Source organism: Crinia signifera, chromosome 5 (assembly GCF_055691185.1).
Source record: "Crinia signifera chromosome 5, ASM5569118v1, whole genome shotgun sequence".
NCBI classification, from domain to species: domain Eukaryota; kingdom Metazoa; phylum Chordata; class Amphibia; order Anura; family Myobatrachidae; genus Crinia; species Crinia signifera.
This window is the reverse complement of record NC_139221.1, coordinates 84,085,977-84,104,019: the sequence shown is the minus strand read 5'-3', so window position 1 is coordinate 84,104,019 and position 18,043 is coordinate 84,085,977. Positions and strand designations below refer to the sequence as shown.

Genomic DNA, 18,043 nt, shown 5'->3' with positions numbered 1-18,043 from the left:
ATTCAAAGTCACACAGAGACAGAAGTATGTAAGTCAATGACTTTTATTTATAATCGATTAAAATTGACATTTGATTTGTTCCCCTTTATAGCTAGTGGCTGCAGCCCCTGCATCCCCCATCCCATTAGCTCAAAACATGAGGGCACATTGGCAAACAAAGGGGAGACGATTAGCCACAGAGATGCACAGTGAGTGTGTGTAGTAATCAAGGTGTTGTTTGGTACTCATCTATCTGGGAATCAGATCAAATAAATGTTAGAACCTGAGGCTATACACTGTTTTCACCAATGATAGACATTATATTGGGGTAAAAGGATTTACATAGCAACAGTCAGCTGACATTAGCAGATTTAATTTGAAACTTAGTCCAAATCAAGGGCCTTATTCTCATCTGAGCTCAGTACAAATTTGTTCTTAAAATGGGCAAAATCATGTGCACTACTGGTGGGGCAGATGTAACATGTCTAGAGAGAGTTAGGTTTGTGTGAGTTATTTTGTTTCTGTGCAGGGTAAATACTGACTGCATTATTTTTACACTGCATGTTAGATTTCAGTTTCAACACACCCCACCCAAATTTAATTCTCTTTGCACAGGGTACATCTGCTCCACCTGCAGTGCACATGGTTTTGCCCATTTTCCAAACAAATTTGTACTGAGCTCAGATCAGAATAAGGCCCCAAGTAATTTCAAAAAAGTCCATAGAGCTGATTCGAACGCATCTGTGGCCATTTATTTGTATGGTCACAGCATTCTGCTTACTAGTTTATGCTGAATGCAACATTCCACCTGGCAACTGTCATTATGTGGACTAGCCCACTGTTGACTCTCACTCTGTGTGGGGGGCCTCAGAAATATCACTGTACAGGGCCCCAAGATTTCTGTTGCCGGCCCTGCCCACAGCCACTTGCTGAAGGAGAAGGGGGCACAGGAGCAGGGGCGTAGGGAGGGCGCCGGAAGGTCTGCTCGCCCGCTCCCCAGCTCTGGACCTGCCGCTGCAGCCTCCGTGTAACCCACCGCTGATGCCTCCACCGTCCACATGACCCACCGTCGCTGCTGCCCTGCACTCCCTAATGTGATGCCCTGCTTCCCACTGCAGCCTCCACGGGACAATGGCCGCTGCCTCTACGGTACACTGATTGTCTAAATGATGATTGCTGTCCTTATATCTCTCTCTGCTGTCTTTATCTCTCTCTGCTGTCCTTATCTCTCTCTCTGCTGTCCTTATCTCTCTCTCTGCTGTCCTTATCTCTCTGCTGTCTTTATCTCTCTGCTGTCTTTATCTCTCTCTCTCTGCTGTCTTTATCTCTCTGCTGTCTTTATCTCTCTCTCTGCTGTCTTTATCTCTCTCTCTCTGCTGTCTTTATCTCTCTGCTGTCTTTATCTCTCTCTGCTGTCTTTATCCTTTATCTCTCTCTGCTGTCCATCTCTCTCTGCTGTCCATCTCTCTCTGATGTCCTCATCTCTCTCTGATGTCCTCATCTCTCTCTCTGCTGTCTTTATCTCTCTCGGCTGTCTATCTCTCTCTCGGCTGTCTTTATCTCTCTCTCTCCCTGCTGTCCTTATCTCTCTCTGCTGTCCTTATCTCTCTCTCTGCTGTCCTTATCTCTCTCTCTGCTGTCCTTATCTCTCTCTCTCTGCTGTCCTTATCTCTCTCTCTCTCTGCTGTCCTTATCTCTCTCTCTGCTGTCCTTATCTCTCTCTCTGCTGTCCTTATCTCTCTCTCTGCTGTCCTTATCTCTCTCTCTCTCCGCTCTTTCTGCTGTCCCGCTCTCCCATGTCTTTTCTCTTTCTGTTGTCCTTTTGTCTCTCTCCACTCTCTTAGTGAGTACATGCATCCTGGCAAAATATATAATATATATATATATATATATATATATATATATATATATATATATATATATATATATATATATATTTGTGTGTGGGAGGGGGGGGGGGGGGGTGGGCGCCACAATTTTTTTAGCAGGGGGGAGCAAAATTTATAGTTACGCCACTGCATACACACTGGGCAAATTTGAGTTGAAAGTCGCTCAAAACAGCATGTTTGAGCGGCTTTCAGCTCAAAGCCGCCCAGTGTGTATGGCCCGGCGATGAGCCCGTATCATCGCCGGGAGAGCCATTCATCTGTTGGTATTACCAGCAGATGAGCGGCTTTGAGGACGCTATGCAAAGCCGTCCACCCCCCCCCCCCCGCGCTGATGATGCCGGGCAGGGGGAAAGCCGCTCAGTGTGTTAGCACTAAGCGGCTTTCCGCCCAGCGATGAATGCGATCATCGCTGTCCATACACGCTGGGCATAGTCTCCCAGTGTGTATGGATCGTTAGTCAAAATCACTAGTGCATCTAACCATTACACTCATTACTTGCTCCCATTGCAGGACTTTCTGCAGGCTGCACCCACTCTGTGGAATGCCCTCCCAAGCACAATAAGACTCTCCCCCAGTCTCCAAACCTATAAACGTTCCCTGAAAACTCACCTCTTCAGGCAAGCTTATCAAATCCAAGAACCAGTCACGGAACCTTGCATTCTGGTGGAATAAATGCAATAAAGAATACAATATCTATCCTTATGTATCAATGGCGATTTCCATATAGATTGTAAGCTTGCGAGCAGGGCCCTCCTACCTTTGGCTGTCTGTAAATACCCAGTTTGTTGTATCACTGTCTCCTTTTGTAAAGCGCAACGGAATATGCTGTGCTATATAAGAAACTGTTAATAAATAAATAACCAAAATCTCTCTAAAAATTGCTTAGTAAAAACTGTCCATTAGCCAAAATCTTGCCGTGTGTGGACACAGACGCACAATGTAGCACAGTATCTGCAACATAGCAACATACCTCCCAACTGTCCATAGCAGTGGTCAGGAAACAGGGGTAAATGACCCGAAATGGGGTAAAAATGAAATTCTTGGGGGTAATGGACGGTCGCTCTGCCGAGACACAGCCGGTTATGCATATGAATCTAACTCAAGGACATACAATGAAACTGGAGGGAGGTAGGGTCAGGGTGAAATTGAAAGAAAGGTTAGTAGCAGAGATGTGCAGGTTTGATTTTACTTGGTTCTGCAAGTCCTGATTTTTCTGATTGGCTTTCGGCTGTCACATGTTTTCGATAGCCAATAAAATCCCGTTTGGAGATCTGAGTAAATCTGGTTAAAACCGAACCCGCACATCTCTAGTTAGTAGATAGATTAAATAGTCTCCAGTCAGAGGTGGTAGAGGCGAATACAGTAAACCCATTTAAACATGTTGGGATACGCATATGAATATACTTAAATAATTAAGGCTCAAATAGGGTCATTACCAAAAGGTTAAAAAAAAGGGGGCAGGCTACATGGGACAAATGGTTTTTATCTGCCACCAAATTCTATGTTTCTATTTATCTCACCATTATCTTAAGGGAGAGTGGCAGCAAGATGCTGAAAGGACTAATTATGCAAAGTCTGGTGTTTACATTATACAAGTCTTATATAAATTAGGCGCTTACATAGCAAGTGGAACCATTTAGTAACAAAATAACATAATTGAGTATTAGAATTCCTCAGCCTCGCAAGGAATCCTGAGACTACAAGCAGCTTCAGATGCCAGGTCTCTATAAAATGTTGGCGCACGCAGAACTCCTGAAACTTTTACCATCAAGCCAGGGGCCAAAACTTGCCCAATATATTGCAAATACCAGAGTAAAAAATGCCAACATATACAGCAATCAGGGCCAGGGTCTAAGGAAGAGTTCCAAGAATACGAAAAGTGAATAAAAGAACTCTTATAAAACACAACACACATTTGTCGAAAACACTTGGTGAATATGTAAAAGGACAAGTAATGGAAAGTAGGAATGAGACAGACAATAGATCATTGTACACTGAAGACTTGGATTTCACATCTTGTATATCAGAGAAAACATGGCCAGTAAACAACATGCACTCCCCTGACAGTAATGTGCTACTCAGATGCAGCGCCTGAATCACTGACAACTTACAAAATCCCAAATACAGGAATTACATTAAATATGGAAAACATTCATTTGAGGATAGTAAGAAAAGGGCAGCGCTAGTAGAGACAGACAGAAATATCTAACTGCGTTACTCAGTGGATAATTAATGCTAATCAAAATCCTAAAAAAAAGAAAAAGAAAAAAAAAAGTCTTCTGAATCCCTTGTATAAAAATTTTAAGGGCCGCTGATGATATGGTTTTGATGGCACGCATGCCATAAATGGTCCAGGAAAAGGATTACTCTTGTAGTGGTGCAGCCTTCTCAACAATCATTCACATTCATATTGTCGACATGGTGAAATCAGTGGCGTAACTATACAGGGTGCAGGGGGTGCACTTGCAATGTGGCCTTGGGGGCCCGCGAACCATGAAGGGACCCCAATGCACCCTGCTATTTTCTTTTACTTTTCCTGTTGAGTGCACCGACTCAGTGGTCATGCTGCGGGTTCCTCGATGGGGGCTAGCTTACTGTAATGCAGATGCAGATGGTGGGGGCAGAGTTTGTATGTATGGGGTTGGAGGCAATGGATGGATGTATATGAGAGAGGCAGTGTATGTATGGATGTATGCAGGGCTATTTTTCAGCAGGCTCCAGCAGGAACTGAGGCCCTTATTCTAGTTCACTCTTTCTGACAAAATATTTCTTAGATGGACAAAACCATGTGCACTGCAGGTGAGGCAGGTGATACTTGTGCAGAGATAATTAGATTTGGGTGGGGTTTTACACCTGCCTCACCTGCAGTGCACATGGTTTTGTCCATCTAAGAAATATTTTGTCAGAAAGAGTGAACTAGTATAAGGGCCTCAGTTCCTGCTGGAGCCTGCTGAAAAATAGCCCTGGATGTATGTATCTATCCATGTAGGATGTAGGAGAGAGAGAGAGAGAGAGAGAGAGAGAGAGAGAGAGAGAGAGAGAGAGAGAGAGAGAGAGAGAGAGAGAGAGAGAGAGAGAGAGAGAGAGAGAAGCCTAAATATGAGATTATATAGTGATAGAGATGGTTTATAGTCTTACCCCTCCGTGGCGGGCAGAAGCAAAGTGAGTGACCCCTACAGTCCAGGTGACCACCATCCTCAATCCACCCACCAGCCACACACCAGAACCTACAGTTTTTTCATAAATAATAACAGTGGGAAATAATGTTCAATTGGGTTGCTTGCTTGGCTAGTGTTAAAATGATAGGCAACACATCTTGTGTACCTGAGTTGGGGGCCCCAAAACATTTTTTGCTATGGGGCCCACAAAGTTCTAGTTACACCCCTGGTTAAAATGTTTTTATCTGCAAAATGACAAGATGTCAGGTGAGACTAGAAGCGCTGCTGGGAACCGATGCTCTGTTATGCTGCGCAGGTGTCAGGTGCCCTCCAGTGGCACCACAGAGGTGAAGAGCAGTGTTAGGCTTTTATTATATAGAAAACATATAAACATTCAAAGAGAGCGTATCTAACAGCTACTAAAAAAAATGTATTCTAAAATTTCAATAATTAATAAAACAAATCACATAAAACAAATTTCTCCAATCTTATTACTCCATGACAGTGTCCAGATATATACTCACAAGCGGTATCTTTCTAGTTAAATGACACAATGTCCTTTTATTTATTTACAGTTTCTTATATATCGCACACATATTACGCAGCGCTTTATAGAGAATATTTGAACATTCACATCAGTCCCTGCCCCAGTGGAGCTTACAATATTCCCTACCACATGTACACACACACACAGACATTCTAGGGGAGCCAATTAGCTTACCAGTATATTTTTTGGATTGTGGGAGGAAACCGGAGTACCCGGAGGAAACCCACGCAAGTACGGGGAGAGTATACAAACTCGGCACAGTTAGAGCCATGCTGGGGATCAAAACCCAGGACCTCAGTGCTGTGAGGCAGTAATGCTAACCATTACACCATCCGTACTTCCCTTTAAAGTTTATTTTGTATCCACATGAAATTGATTTGTATAATAAGCAACAGTCTCAATCCTGTAGCCTTATGGAAATGAAGTTGGATTGTGTAATTAATACTGTTCCATTTGCATTATCGGATTTGTGACATAAAATGTTATATTATATAGGATCAGCATACTGGATTTTGCAGGAGATATCTGCTGAAGTAACTGTGTAAAATTGATAAAAACAGAATTCATCTACCACCTCTTTGGGGCACAAACTTTGATAACAAAGTAAATCAAAATATATCAGTAGTGGCCGTTGTCTGAGAAGTTCTAGTATATTGAGAAGGGCAGGAAACATGTACTTGAACCATTTACAGGAAATGGATACATCTCAGCTCATGTATGCAGTGTAGACAACGGAAACCATCTTAATAAATGCTTTTTCCACTAGAAGTTAGCAGAAAAGTTAAGAATGTGGAAATGATAGGGAACATAACTAAATGGACTTACAGCAGGGGCGTAACTACACATCAGTGAGCCAAATAGCTTAATTTGTTCACAAGAGGCTGTGATTGGGAGTTGACCCTCCAGCAGCTGCTCTCTCTTATGGCCTTATTCTAGTTCACTCTCTGACAAAATCCTTCTTAGATGGACAAAACCATGTGCACTGCAGGTGGGGCAGATGTTACTTGTGCAGAGAGAATAAGATTTGGGTGGGGTTTTACTTCAAAGTGAGATCTATATTGAAGTGTAAAAATAATGCAGCCAGTATTTACCCTGCACAGAAACAAAATAACTCACCCAAATCTAATACTCTCTGCACATTTTACATCTGCCCCCCTGCAGTGCACATGGTTTTGTCCATTTAAGAAAGTATTTTGTCAGAAAGAGAGTGAACAAGAATAAGGCCCTTAGTATGGTAGTATTGGCCAAAAGTCCTGGATGCAGCAAAGGTCTCATCAGCAGGGTTGCTTCACGTTCTATTTAATTTAAATTATATTATACTGTATATTATATACACACACTGGAAATGCTAGACAGAAAAATCAGCTAGAGGTAAAAATACAGTAGACCACACATGAAACAAATATTTTGGTTCTAATAAATAACGTGAATGGTAGATACCTACAAAGAAAGCTAATCATGTGCGCTGACAAGAGGTAACTATGAAGATTTACATCAATGAAGAAGGATGTAGACAAAAAGGCTTAAACATGTCATCATACATGCAATGTACTCAGCCAATGGAGATATCTTACAGATGTGCCCTCATACATTTAGCCTCGTCCTGCTGGCGTGAGTGAGCTGCCAGGTCCTGTGCTGGTATCAGGTGTTTTTTTCCAGGGGAGGACTGCACTTTTCAAATCATACCCATCAGGGACAGCACAATAAAACAAGGTGCACCCTAACAATTACATACCACACTTCTAGTGACAGGAATAATGCAATTTTGGGTTCCCAATAAGCAACTGAATTGCCCACGTTGTTTGGGAACTGTATACAGCAGCCAATGGAGAATTTTAGAAAGAATTCAGTTGCTGTCGTGCATTGCCTGCCTGTGCACATATCAGCTAGGTCAAAGCCAGAGAAATAAACTCTCCCGAGCACCTCTTTGGAGTGTGAGGCAACATGTATGTCTCAGTGGATGAGATTGACCAATGTAAAATAAAATCTTGCTGAATTTAATTCAAAATAAGGTTTGTAAACAGGCAAAAAACATAGAAATAAGTAACATGGATACAATCTGACGGCCTAATTCAGACCTGATCGGAGGACACATTTGTATGTTGCCAAATACTGTCTGCTTTATTTTTACACTGCAATTTAGAGATCAGTTTAAACACACCCCACCCAAATCTAATGAGCCCTACACACGGGGCGATTTCAGGACATTTTCTAAGCGATCTTACTAGAAAATGCCCCTACATCGCTCTGTGTGTAGGGGCCATAGCGATACATGGCAATTAATATCCTGCATACAGGATAAATCTAGGGAGATCGCCGGTCAGGGACAGTGTTCTCACGGGAGAACACTGACCATGACAGATTGCTCAGCGTGCAGCGCTGTGTTCTGAGCAATCTACATTGCTCAGCAGTGTTGCCCCATGTGTAGGCTCCATAACTCTCGCTGCACGTGTTACATTTGCCCCACCACCGTGCACATGGTTTTGCCCATTTTGAGAATAAATTTGTCCTGCCATCAGGTCTGAATTAGGCCCTGAGTACAGAGGTTGGCTTAGTATGGGAAATGGCAGGACTCTCAACCTTTTAAACTACCATACACGATCTATGGTTATGGTATAGTAGGTCGACAGTCACAAGGTCAACCAATAATGGTCGACACAAGCAAAAGATCAACATGATTATAATCTAACTATGCCCACTTGGATGGTAAAGTATGAACCAAGTCGGTCAAAAAACAAAACAAAACCCAAAACCACAAAAAAAAAGGAACACAAAACATTGTCAAACATAATCAAAGTATCCAAAAAGTTACATTAGAGCATAATCCCGTAATTATAGAATAATAAAACAGTAGTAATGCCAAAATTAGGCATCATATTAAATTGTGATTTTTAAACTCAAAAATGTATAAATCAATTCCCTTAACTTTGCTGCCACCACAACCAGCGTCCTGCAACAGCTACTCCAGCTTGCTGTGATACAGGCACACCTGGACATGGCATCACCTATATATATATATATAGTCCACAGAGGATCCGGCACAGCCACTTATAGGTTCAGCTCCGGCGGGTGCCCACACAGCAAAACACGCTAATTATAATCCACAGAGGTGTCGCACTCCAGCCCGTTTAGAAAGCTTTTTATTGCAAACAACGATGACACAGCAACGTTTCAATACACTTAAGTATTATCGTCAGGCTATATATATAGAAGAGGTTTTATTGCAATGAATGTTGGGCCACTGCTAAGGATTCAGAAAAGTATGCGAGTGAGAGATTGGTTCGTTAATCTGTGATCAGGGACATGGTATTCATTTTACTGCAATGGACTCTTCCTTAATTGTACCCTGAAGTCAAATAAGGGGAAATTCACAGCAACTGGAAGAAAGATGTTTTCATCATCAGCATTCATTGTAGGGTAATCCAGCAATAAAATCACAGGAATGCGCTACAGAGAGGAAGTGACAGCAGATTCACCACCTGCATATTACCGGGAGGTGTTTCTTATCTGTACTGAACATAACTGGAAGCAATTAATCAAGTCATTAGTTCGTATGGGATATACAAACGTTGGAAAAATTGTTTCTCATATTCATCTGCATGTCCCTCCCCTCAAGAAAGCACAGGGACACAGACGTTATTAAGGTAAATTAGCTGTGGACTAAACATGTGTATGATCGTGGTTTTGCTACAGATGGCAGGAATACTTATATTACAGGTTGCATGGTGGTCACACCCTTTGGAGTCCCAACACTGATTATAAAGGTGAATTCCCAACATAAAATGATATATGTATTATGTAATATGCACCATTCTAGAAAAAAGTCATATTAGCTGTGACATCAATACAGAAGTGACCTATTACGCATAATAATTCAGCAGTAATTAATGGTCACAGAATGTTATAAAGATATTATTAACAGGAATCACACCTATATCGATATCAATTATTATATTAAAGTTGGCAGGCTTGTGCAGAATGAGTAAATGTGTAAAGTCGGTTTTATTTTATTCAATGAAATGCTAGCTTTATGGCCGATAGTATCTTCATGATATGATTCAGTATCATGCAATATTCATATAGGCCAATAGGTGGAGCAAGTACCATGACCTCATTCATGTCGTTGTGTGCATGTACTGTTGCCAGAAAGTAATTAACACCAATGTTAGGTTCTGATTTCCATATTGTGTAGACAATGCAGCATTCTGTATGTTTTAGGTTTATCTGCAAACATATCAGAATTCTTTCCTCTAATACTGCTTTCACATTGCAGAAACGGGTATTGACCCTGTATTCCTAAATGGGACTTTAAAACGGGTCTGAACCTTAAGACCTTTCACATTGCAGGTGAAAACCGTTTTAAAAAGCATTTAATACCATTCAAACATTCAACCCGTTTAACCCCCAAGGGACACATTTCAAGCCATAGAAATAGAGCCATTCACACTGCCTAAAAAACGGCTTTGAAACGTGTAGGACGCTGCTTTTTAAACGTGCTGAAATACCAGTTAACTTTAACCGGTAAATCAACTCTGGCACTTTCACATTGCAGCCTTAAACGTTTTAAAATGGAAAAAAAACGGCAATATACCGTTTTAAAAGTGCAGTGTGAAAGGGGTATAAGACATGTAGGCTGATACTGGAATACCTATGTGTGTGGACATCTTAGTTAACTTAATATTTATCTAGATTCTATACCATAACCTACAGTATATAACATTAATTATATGATTTATTTATTTTTAATTACACCTATTTACTGCATAATCATTGGGAAGAGTTTCCCTATGTAATAAATCAACTAATGCTGTGTACACACGGTGAGATTTGACATTAGATTTTTAATATATAGTCAAAATCGCATGCAGATGGCACAGGTTTTTTACCTTGCGATCCTGATGCACACTCCCGTGGCAGCACAAATGGAAACCCAGATAGACAGGGCAGCAATGACTATATAGTGCAAATCTAATGCAGATTGTATTAATTGTATGTAAACAGTATAGAGTTAGCAAAGATTGCATAGTACTCGAATCTTAAAGGTGCCCATACATGTTACAATTATTGTATACAATATCGCATTTCATCGCATCTCGGTTTTGCGTTGAGATGAGATCTAGTACAAAAAGTATGTGCAGCACATATTTTTTGTACTAGATCTCATCTAATCTCAGCGCAAAACCGAGATGCGATGAGATGTGAGATTGTATACAATAATTGTAACATGTATGGGCACCTCGAATAGCAAGGAAATCTCACCGCGTGTACACACCATAACGTTAGAATAAAAATAGACAATAAAACAAACAATTCATTTTCTTCCATCCTCACTTTTAACACCTAACATTCTCACTACTTATACCTAAGAGAACATAAAATATATATCAAATACTGTACTGCTCCAGAACACGGAACTTGGTTAGGAGCAACACCTTCTAACATTTAAGCATGTGAGATCGAGACAAAAAGGAAATGCCCAACTTTGGGTAATCTCAAAATCTGGAATTTAGGACTGTTGTGAGCATTTAAGGTAAAATATTATTATTAGTATTATTAATAATAATAATACTAATAATAATCTTTATCACTTTTCTCCGAATAGAATTCAAAATGATGACAATGTAGCAAAAGTGTGTGCGTTTGGTTTGTGCGATGTCACAGTTCAACACAAAAGATTACAATTACAGAGAGAACAAAAAACAAACATCCACACTGCACCCACCTGGAAAATATAATATATAATGATATATGTGACCTGATACCAAGTATACTGGCGGACTTCTGGGACCTCCCATGGAACATCCGAATGTGAAATCAGAAAGGAAAGTGCAGGGGACATAGCAACGCAATTCACATTTCAGCTCATCTGGTCAGGATCACAGAAACACTATTTCAGTGTGCCCTACCATGAATTGAAATGGGTGGAGTTCAGGAGAGGTAATTGCTTTACCAGGAGTCAGGGAGAACACCTCCAAATTCAGGAGTCTCCTGAGCATCCCTGGAAAGTAGGAAAGTAGGAAATATTCAATTGTAGTTTCACAATAATCACACAATGGGGGGTACTTATTAAAGCTCGGAGAGAGACACAATTGTGAGAGATAAAGTACTAGCCCAACAGATGTTGCCTTACACACTGCTGGCTGTGGTTAAAAATGACATCTAGGAGCAGGGGATACGGTCACTAGGTCACCAAGCATTAGGTCGACCACTGAAGGTCGACATGCATGAAGGTCAACAGGTGTGACCTTCTGTGTCATCATTCAGGACAACTGTGTCGTCATTCAGGACAAAAAAGTAAGAAACCCCATGTCGACCTAATGTATGTCTATCCAATGATCCCATTCCAGGAGCGGACTGGATAGTACTGTATCCCTCAAAATGTGATCTCTCCCAGGGCCAGATGCACCAAGCTTTAAAAGTGATAAAATGGAGAGTGATAAAGTGCCAGCCAATCAGCTCATATCTGTCATATGTCACATGCCTAGTTTAAAAAATGTCAGTTAGGAGCTGATTGGTTCATGGTTTATCACACATCATTTGTATCACTTTTCAAGGCTTAGTACATCTGGCCCTCTGAGCTTTTACAAATAACCCCCATAGTTATCAATTTGAAATGCAGATCCTGGTTTAATCATAAATGTATGAGGCGAAACCATGCTGCTGAACAATACATGTTCATATGACGCTATCACATGACCAGTGTACAACGTGGATCCTTAGCTGACAATCAATATAACAGTAAAAAACTAATTACCGGTAGATCACAGTGCTGTCAGTGACAGTGCAGAATATGTTTCCTCTCTAATCCTCAGCACCCGCCAGTAATTGATTCACTTTTAGTGAATTCCAGTTGGTTGCTGGAGTTCATTAAAGTAAAGCAAGCAGTGGATTCATTCCGTATGCTTCTGACTTTCAGGATTCTGAGCTGCACTGCACATATCATATACATACAGTAACATGAAGCCACTTAGGAAAACAGAGCCGGGTGTTCCACAGAGCTCTAGGGAGGATTGTAAAATCGCAGGGCATCAAGATGAGGCAGAAATATCACTTGTAAAATATACTCAACTGAATAGAAAAATCACATTGTCATATTTTAGCTTAACAAAAGTCATTATATACAAATAATTAGGGAGAAGATTAGTTCTTTATACATAAACATCTACAGACCTGTTCGCTGATCTTGGCTGGCTGACCCCTACTGTATGGGTAACTCTTTCAGGTCAGGAATATCAATATCCAAATTCCTGTCCATTCACACTTGCACCCTGCCTCATTACCCAATGGCACTCGTATGTAATGACCAAGCCAGGGCTCACCAAATTTAAAAAAAAAAATTTAATCTAGGAGCCACGATGAAAGTGTAGGAGTCAGACAAACTAAAAATATGGACAGTGCGTGTTGAAGGCGCACACAAAAAATTTACACCGTAATGCCCATTACTCATGTTACACACCCATTATGTATTATACAACATGCCATAATGCCCAGTACATGTTATGCCACACACCGTAATGCCCATTACAATTATGCCACACGTCATCATTCCCAGTACACATTTATACAAAACACCAGAATTCCCATTATACATAATGCCACACGTCGTAATGTCTATTACATATTATGCCATATAAGTGCCGCATACCTACATGCTCTTTGCTACGGGTTGCATGCTTGATGCCAGGGGTTGCATGCTCGAAGCCGTGCAGCCTCCACTTATCCAGCTACAAGGAGCGGTGGCACTGGTGGGGGCTCACTGGTGCCCCGGGAGAAAGGAGGTGTGGCTGCGGGGCCAGGGGAAAGACCCACACCCTGATGGGGGACTTCTGTCAGGGGGTGGTGGGGGCCTTTTTACCTTGCTGTAAAGGCTCCGAGTTGTGGTGGTACTGAGAATTTTTATTGGCTGCTGCAGCGCGTCTTCAGGACCCACTCAATTTTAAAAATGGGGTACTTCACTGCAGTATTTTGCAATCACTGGGGTGGGGGGGGGGGGGGGTCAGGCACCACTGCCCACGCTGATCTGCCTAAGACCAGATTTGACTTCCTCCCTCCCTGCAAAAAAATCTGGTCACTAGGAAGCAGAATCTGGTTGCCATGGTGAACTGGCCCCCAGGACTTGTTGAGCCCTGCCATAAGAGAATGACCTGGAACTGGTTAAGGAAAGTTACAGTAGGGAAATAACTGTTAAGTGGTAAATACAGTATGACATTAAAATTGTGAACATACATATAAGAGTCCTGCACATGACAAAAGGCAATATACTGCCTTATTCATTTATTAACAGTTATTTCTATAGTGCACACATATTCCGCAGCGCTTTACAGAGAATATTTGAACATTCACATCAGTCCCTGCCCCAGTGGAGCTTACAATCTATATTCCCCACCACATGTACACGCACACACATTCATTCTAGGGTTAACGTTGTGGGAGCCATTTAACCTAGCGGAATATTTTTGGATTGTGAGAGGAAAACGGAGTACCCGGAGTAAACCCACGCAATCACGGGGGAGACTATACAAACCCTGCAAAGTTAGGGCCATGGTGGGAATCAAATGCTTCACATAAGTTCATTCACTTATCAAGAAATTATTCTTGATCAAACTCCTTTAATGATTCATTCCAGGACTCCCATATCAAGACACTACAGACAAAGGATACAAACTTTAGCACAAATGAGTCAGATAGCACGAAGTTAGCTCACTGGTCTGACCTATGTATTAATAAAGTTCCTTAGCTTGAAAATCTCCAATTTACAAAGTGGAATTGAAAATTCACCCTACATAATGTATTACTAGCGAGATCTGCTGATAAGTATTTATTTTCCAAGCAACAGAAAAACAACCCTCTGTGTTAGAAAAACTGTACACAACATATATATAAAATCAATTTTGTCTGTGACAGAACATTTAGTGTATAACTTAACACCCTGTAAACTAACACTTCCTAATTAACACTGGTCGTAATGTCCTACTCAGGCTTCTATTTCCTACTCAGTGACTTTCCCATCACTTACGCCAGTGTTGGCTGACAGTGGATCTGGTTCCAGGCGCACTTGTACTGAGGCTGGATGAAACTCTCAGTCCCCTCCATAACCGTGCAGCTGACATTCTTGTTCACGATGAACGCGCACCAGTTCCTAGGGAGGAGAAGGAGCAGGATAAGCAGGAGATCTGCCAGCAGACAATACGCAGTATTACTACATTCTTACATTGTAAAGTCATTGTAATACAAGGCTGCTTAGGATCACACAAAAGAAGTAGTTAGATTCCATTAATTTCATAGATTTGTTTTAGGCAGATTCAGTCTTCCTTTTCTAGAATAACTTCTATGGCCATCACTTTTTACATATGTAATGATATGACTATGGTCATGAACAAAGAAAGTATAGTGGGCTGTTTTCTTAAGAGAGGAGAGGAAAACAAAGTCGGGGGGGGGGGGGGGGGCAAGCAAGGAGTGGCCGTAAGACAATATATTAAAGACAAAGAGGAAGAACATGAACTACATAATTGCAGTTGATAACAGTCATTAATGTAGAAAATGGCAACTTTCCTGGAAAATGTAGGAACAGCATACTACAACCATCCAAGCTGTTGTCACATGCAGGTTAGACCATGACTGAATCGCGAGAACCTACTTTACTAGCCACTGGAGCCTGACATAGGTTTATCTACATTTTGGGCGGTATCCGGACTACCCATTACATCGACACCATTAGTTCGACAGCTCAATAGGTCGACATGCTTTTAGGTCGACATACCATTAGGTCGACATGTCATTAGGTCGACAGCTCATTAGGTCGACATGTTTTTAGGTTGACACTGCCATTAGGTCGACAGTGTCTATGTCAACAGTCAAAAGGTCGACATGGTTTTTTTCACTGTTTTTTGAGCCGACATGTGCCGACAGGCGGTATTTCATGCCCTACTATCCACTAGGGCGTGGAGGGAGAATAAAATAGTGTGCCGAGCGCAGCGAGGCACCGTGCCCGAAGCATCGCGAGCGAAGCGAGCGATGCGAGGGGCTGCGGTTCACTTCAAACTGTGTCCATGTCGACTGTGTCGACATTTCGGCCAAAAAAGTGGGGGGGGGGAAACCATGTCGACCTTTTGACTGTCGACATAGACACTGTCGACCTAATGGCAGTGTCGACCTAAAAACATGTCGACCTAATGAGCTGTCGACCTAATGACATGTCGACCTACTGAGCTGTCGAACTAATGGTGTCGATGTAATGGCTGTCTATGTAAGTGCTGTCTAACATTGGTCCCACATCCATTTTGGGCTGCGTGGCTGCTTCATTCTCTTATCTGTTAAGGTGCCCATACAGTAGGGCAATATACATGTGATTTGGTCACTTTTTATGCGATTGTAGCAATCCTGTGTGCATTGCATTGGAGCCTGTGAGTCGCTCCACCAGAGGAAAATATCTGTTGGATCACAGTGAAACCGGGCAAGATTGGCTGCAATCTCAAGTGATATATCATATGCAATAGGACCAAATACAATATATCTTATGCGGTCCTGCTGCCTAGGAGGTTCAAGGATGGGATCACGGGTGACTTCGGAGAAATCACCTAGTGTATGGTCAACTTTAATGTAACCCAAGGTTCCTTCACAAAAGGTACGGCCTGGTCTCTTTGTGGTACCAATCAACAGTTAATAGGTCCCTGATAATGTCATCTCCCACACCACTGCATTAAAGTGTCAGACAGCAGAAGTGGCAGGATTTGAGATATTTTACCATATACAGTAAATATAAGACTTAAAAATGTCTAAATCCATAAACAATCCAAATCATTAAATAATCAACAGCAAATTGGTAAGCAATAGATGTAACATTTATGAGCGCAATTATAAAGAACTAATCTAATTGTAGATAGATTACAGTTTCCATCATTCTACGCAGATTCATTGATACATGAAATAGCTTCACCTTTAAATAAAAATGTAAAATAAGTGATCAAATTATATATAATTAGATTTATAATTAATATAAAAAAGTACAGCCTTCAAAGCAACTTGAATTCAATCTATAGACTGATGCTTCCCAATCTTATCGATAGCAAGACATATTGATAGTCAAGTCTCTAAAGATCTCCATGCCTGAACGCAAATGTTACATCAAAAATACTGAAGCCCCAATTAAGTCACCTGTGCTGAAGCATGGATATCATTAAAACCTGGACATTTAGAATGTCTTGTGGACTGAGTTTGAGCTGTACTATATTAGGTAATCCAAGCCAGGCTGTGATAGCACACACCGCATATGTAGGGGAGTAGTAATATTCCAATTGCGTCAATGCTGTACTTTAACAGCAGTCAACAGGTAATGATAGATTACAACCCCTATTACACACCACACATGTGTATTCACATAGCAGCACCACATACTGTACTGTAATTCTGTATACACCTATAACTACTAAGGGAACATTGCGCTTGATGCCACTAAACAGCAGAGTGTCCCTTATCTCTGCTACTCACACACATAGATCATGTTTCTATAAAGAGAACCAACAATGCAAGCAGTATCCTCAGCAAGGACCTTGGTTAGAGCCGACACGACATGTTTTCCAGATCTCCTAACATCAACCTCGGGACCTCAGTCAGTAATAGGTAGGAGATAGGAAACGTGCGCTGCCGGTGGACTGCTGGGTGACCCTGTGCTGGGCAGTGTACTACAGGTATGAGCGGGCGCTGGTGGCACATTATAATAAGCGCTTGCTGGTCACTTACTTGCCCCTCTGCGCCGGCCGGTGGTAGGTGAGCTGCGGGGTGGCTTCTGCCATCAGGCTCACGCTGAGCATCACAAAGAGCCCGGTGCACAGGCTGGCTCCCTGCCTTTGCCGCCGCATCACGTCTGGATTCACTTAAAACTGTGGAGGAAAAGTTTCATGTAACTCGCCCGCCAGCTCCAACCAAATAACCTGACGCCCGAAGTCTAAAAAGTAATCGAAGTCTCAAATAATAATCTCCGGCAGATTCCTCAGTGCCGATGGGATCCCGTGTAACTGTAAATGAGAGTGAGCCTCCCTTCTCTCTGGCTGGAGGTCCTAGTTTCTGCTTCATCCTTCCCTTCCACACCTCCTCCTCCCACTGAGGTCCACATGACGTCACATCTCCTAGATTAGCTGCTGCCTTCTCCTCAGAGGCTCTGTCTGCTGCTCAGTGTAGTGGGTGGTAGAAGCAATGCTGTGAAGTTGCTCTATGCTGCTGATAAGGGGAAGCCTGGGGTCCCTTTCCATGTAGGGCTGTGCTGGACTCACTGGCTGCTGCTGCTGCTCACAGCGTCCCTGCTGCAGGAAGTCTAAGCCCTGTTAGTTTATTGAAATGATTGATTTAATAATAGTTGGTTTGGCATAGGCTGCTCTCTGAGAACTCTTTCAAACTTCGTTTTCTAGCCAAAGAATACAAAGTAATTGATTAAAGAACACTGTGAAGCGTACAATGGCAGTAGGTCTGCTGAT

General features: G+C 41.9%; 1 protein-coding gene across 2 annotated transcripts in view; it reads right to left on the bottom strand.

Annotated features, from left to right (window-relative positions):
- The window catches only part of EMILIN2 (elastin microfibril interfacer 2), a 54,400-nt gene extending 36,631 nt beyond the window's left edge, over positions 1-17,769 (bottom strand). Inside the window, exons 1-2 of one of the 2 annotated variants that reach the window (XM_083187566.1) lie at positions 17,313-17,769; positions 14,590-14,712 (exon numbers count right to left, since the gene is read on the bottom strand). In XM_083187566.1, coding sequence (XP_083043692.1) covers positions 14,590-14,712; positions 17,313-17,431 — 242 coding nt within the window. In that variant the 5' untranslated portion in view covers positions 17,432-17,769. Of the gene's footprint in view, positions 1-14,589; positions 14,713-14,784; positions 14,872-17,312 lie in introns of those variants that run through there. The other variant, XM_083187567.1, reaches the window with a different exon arrangement.
- Positions 17,770-18,043: the final 274 nt, after the last annotated feature.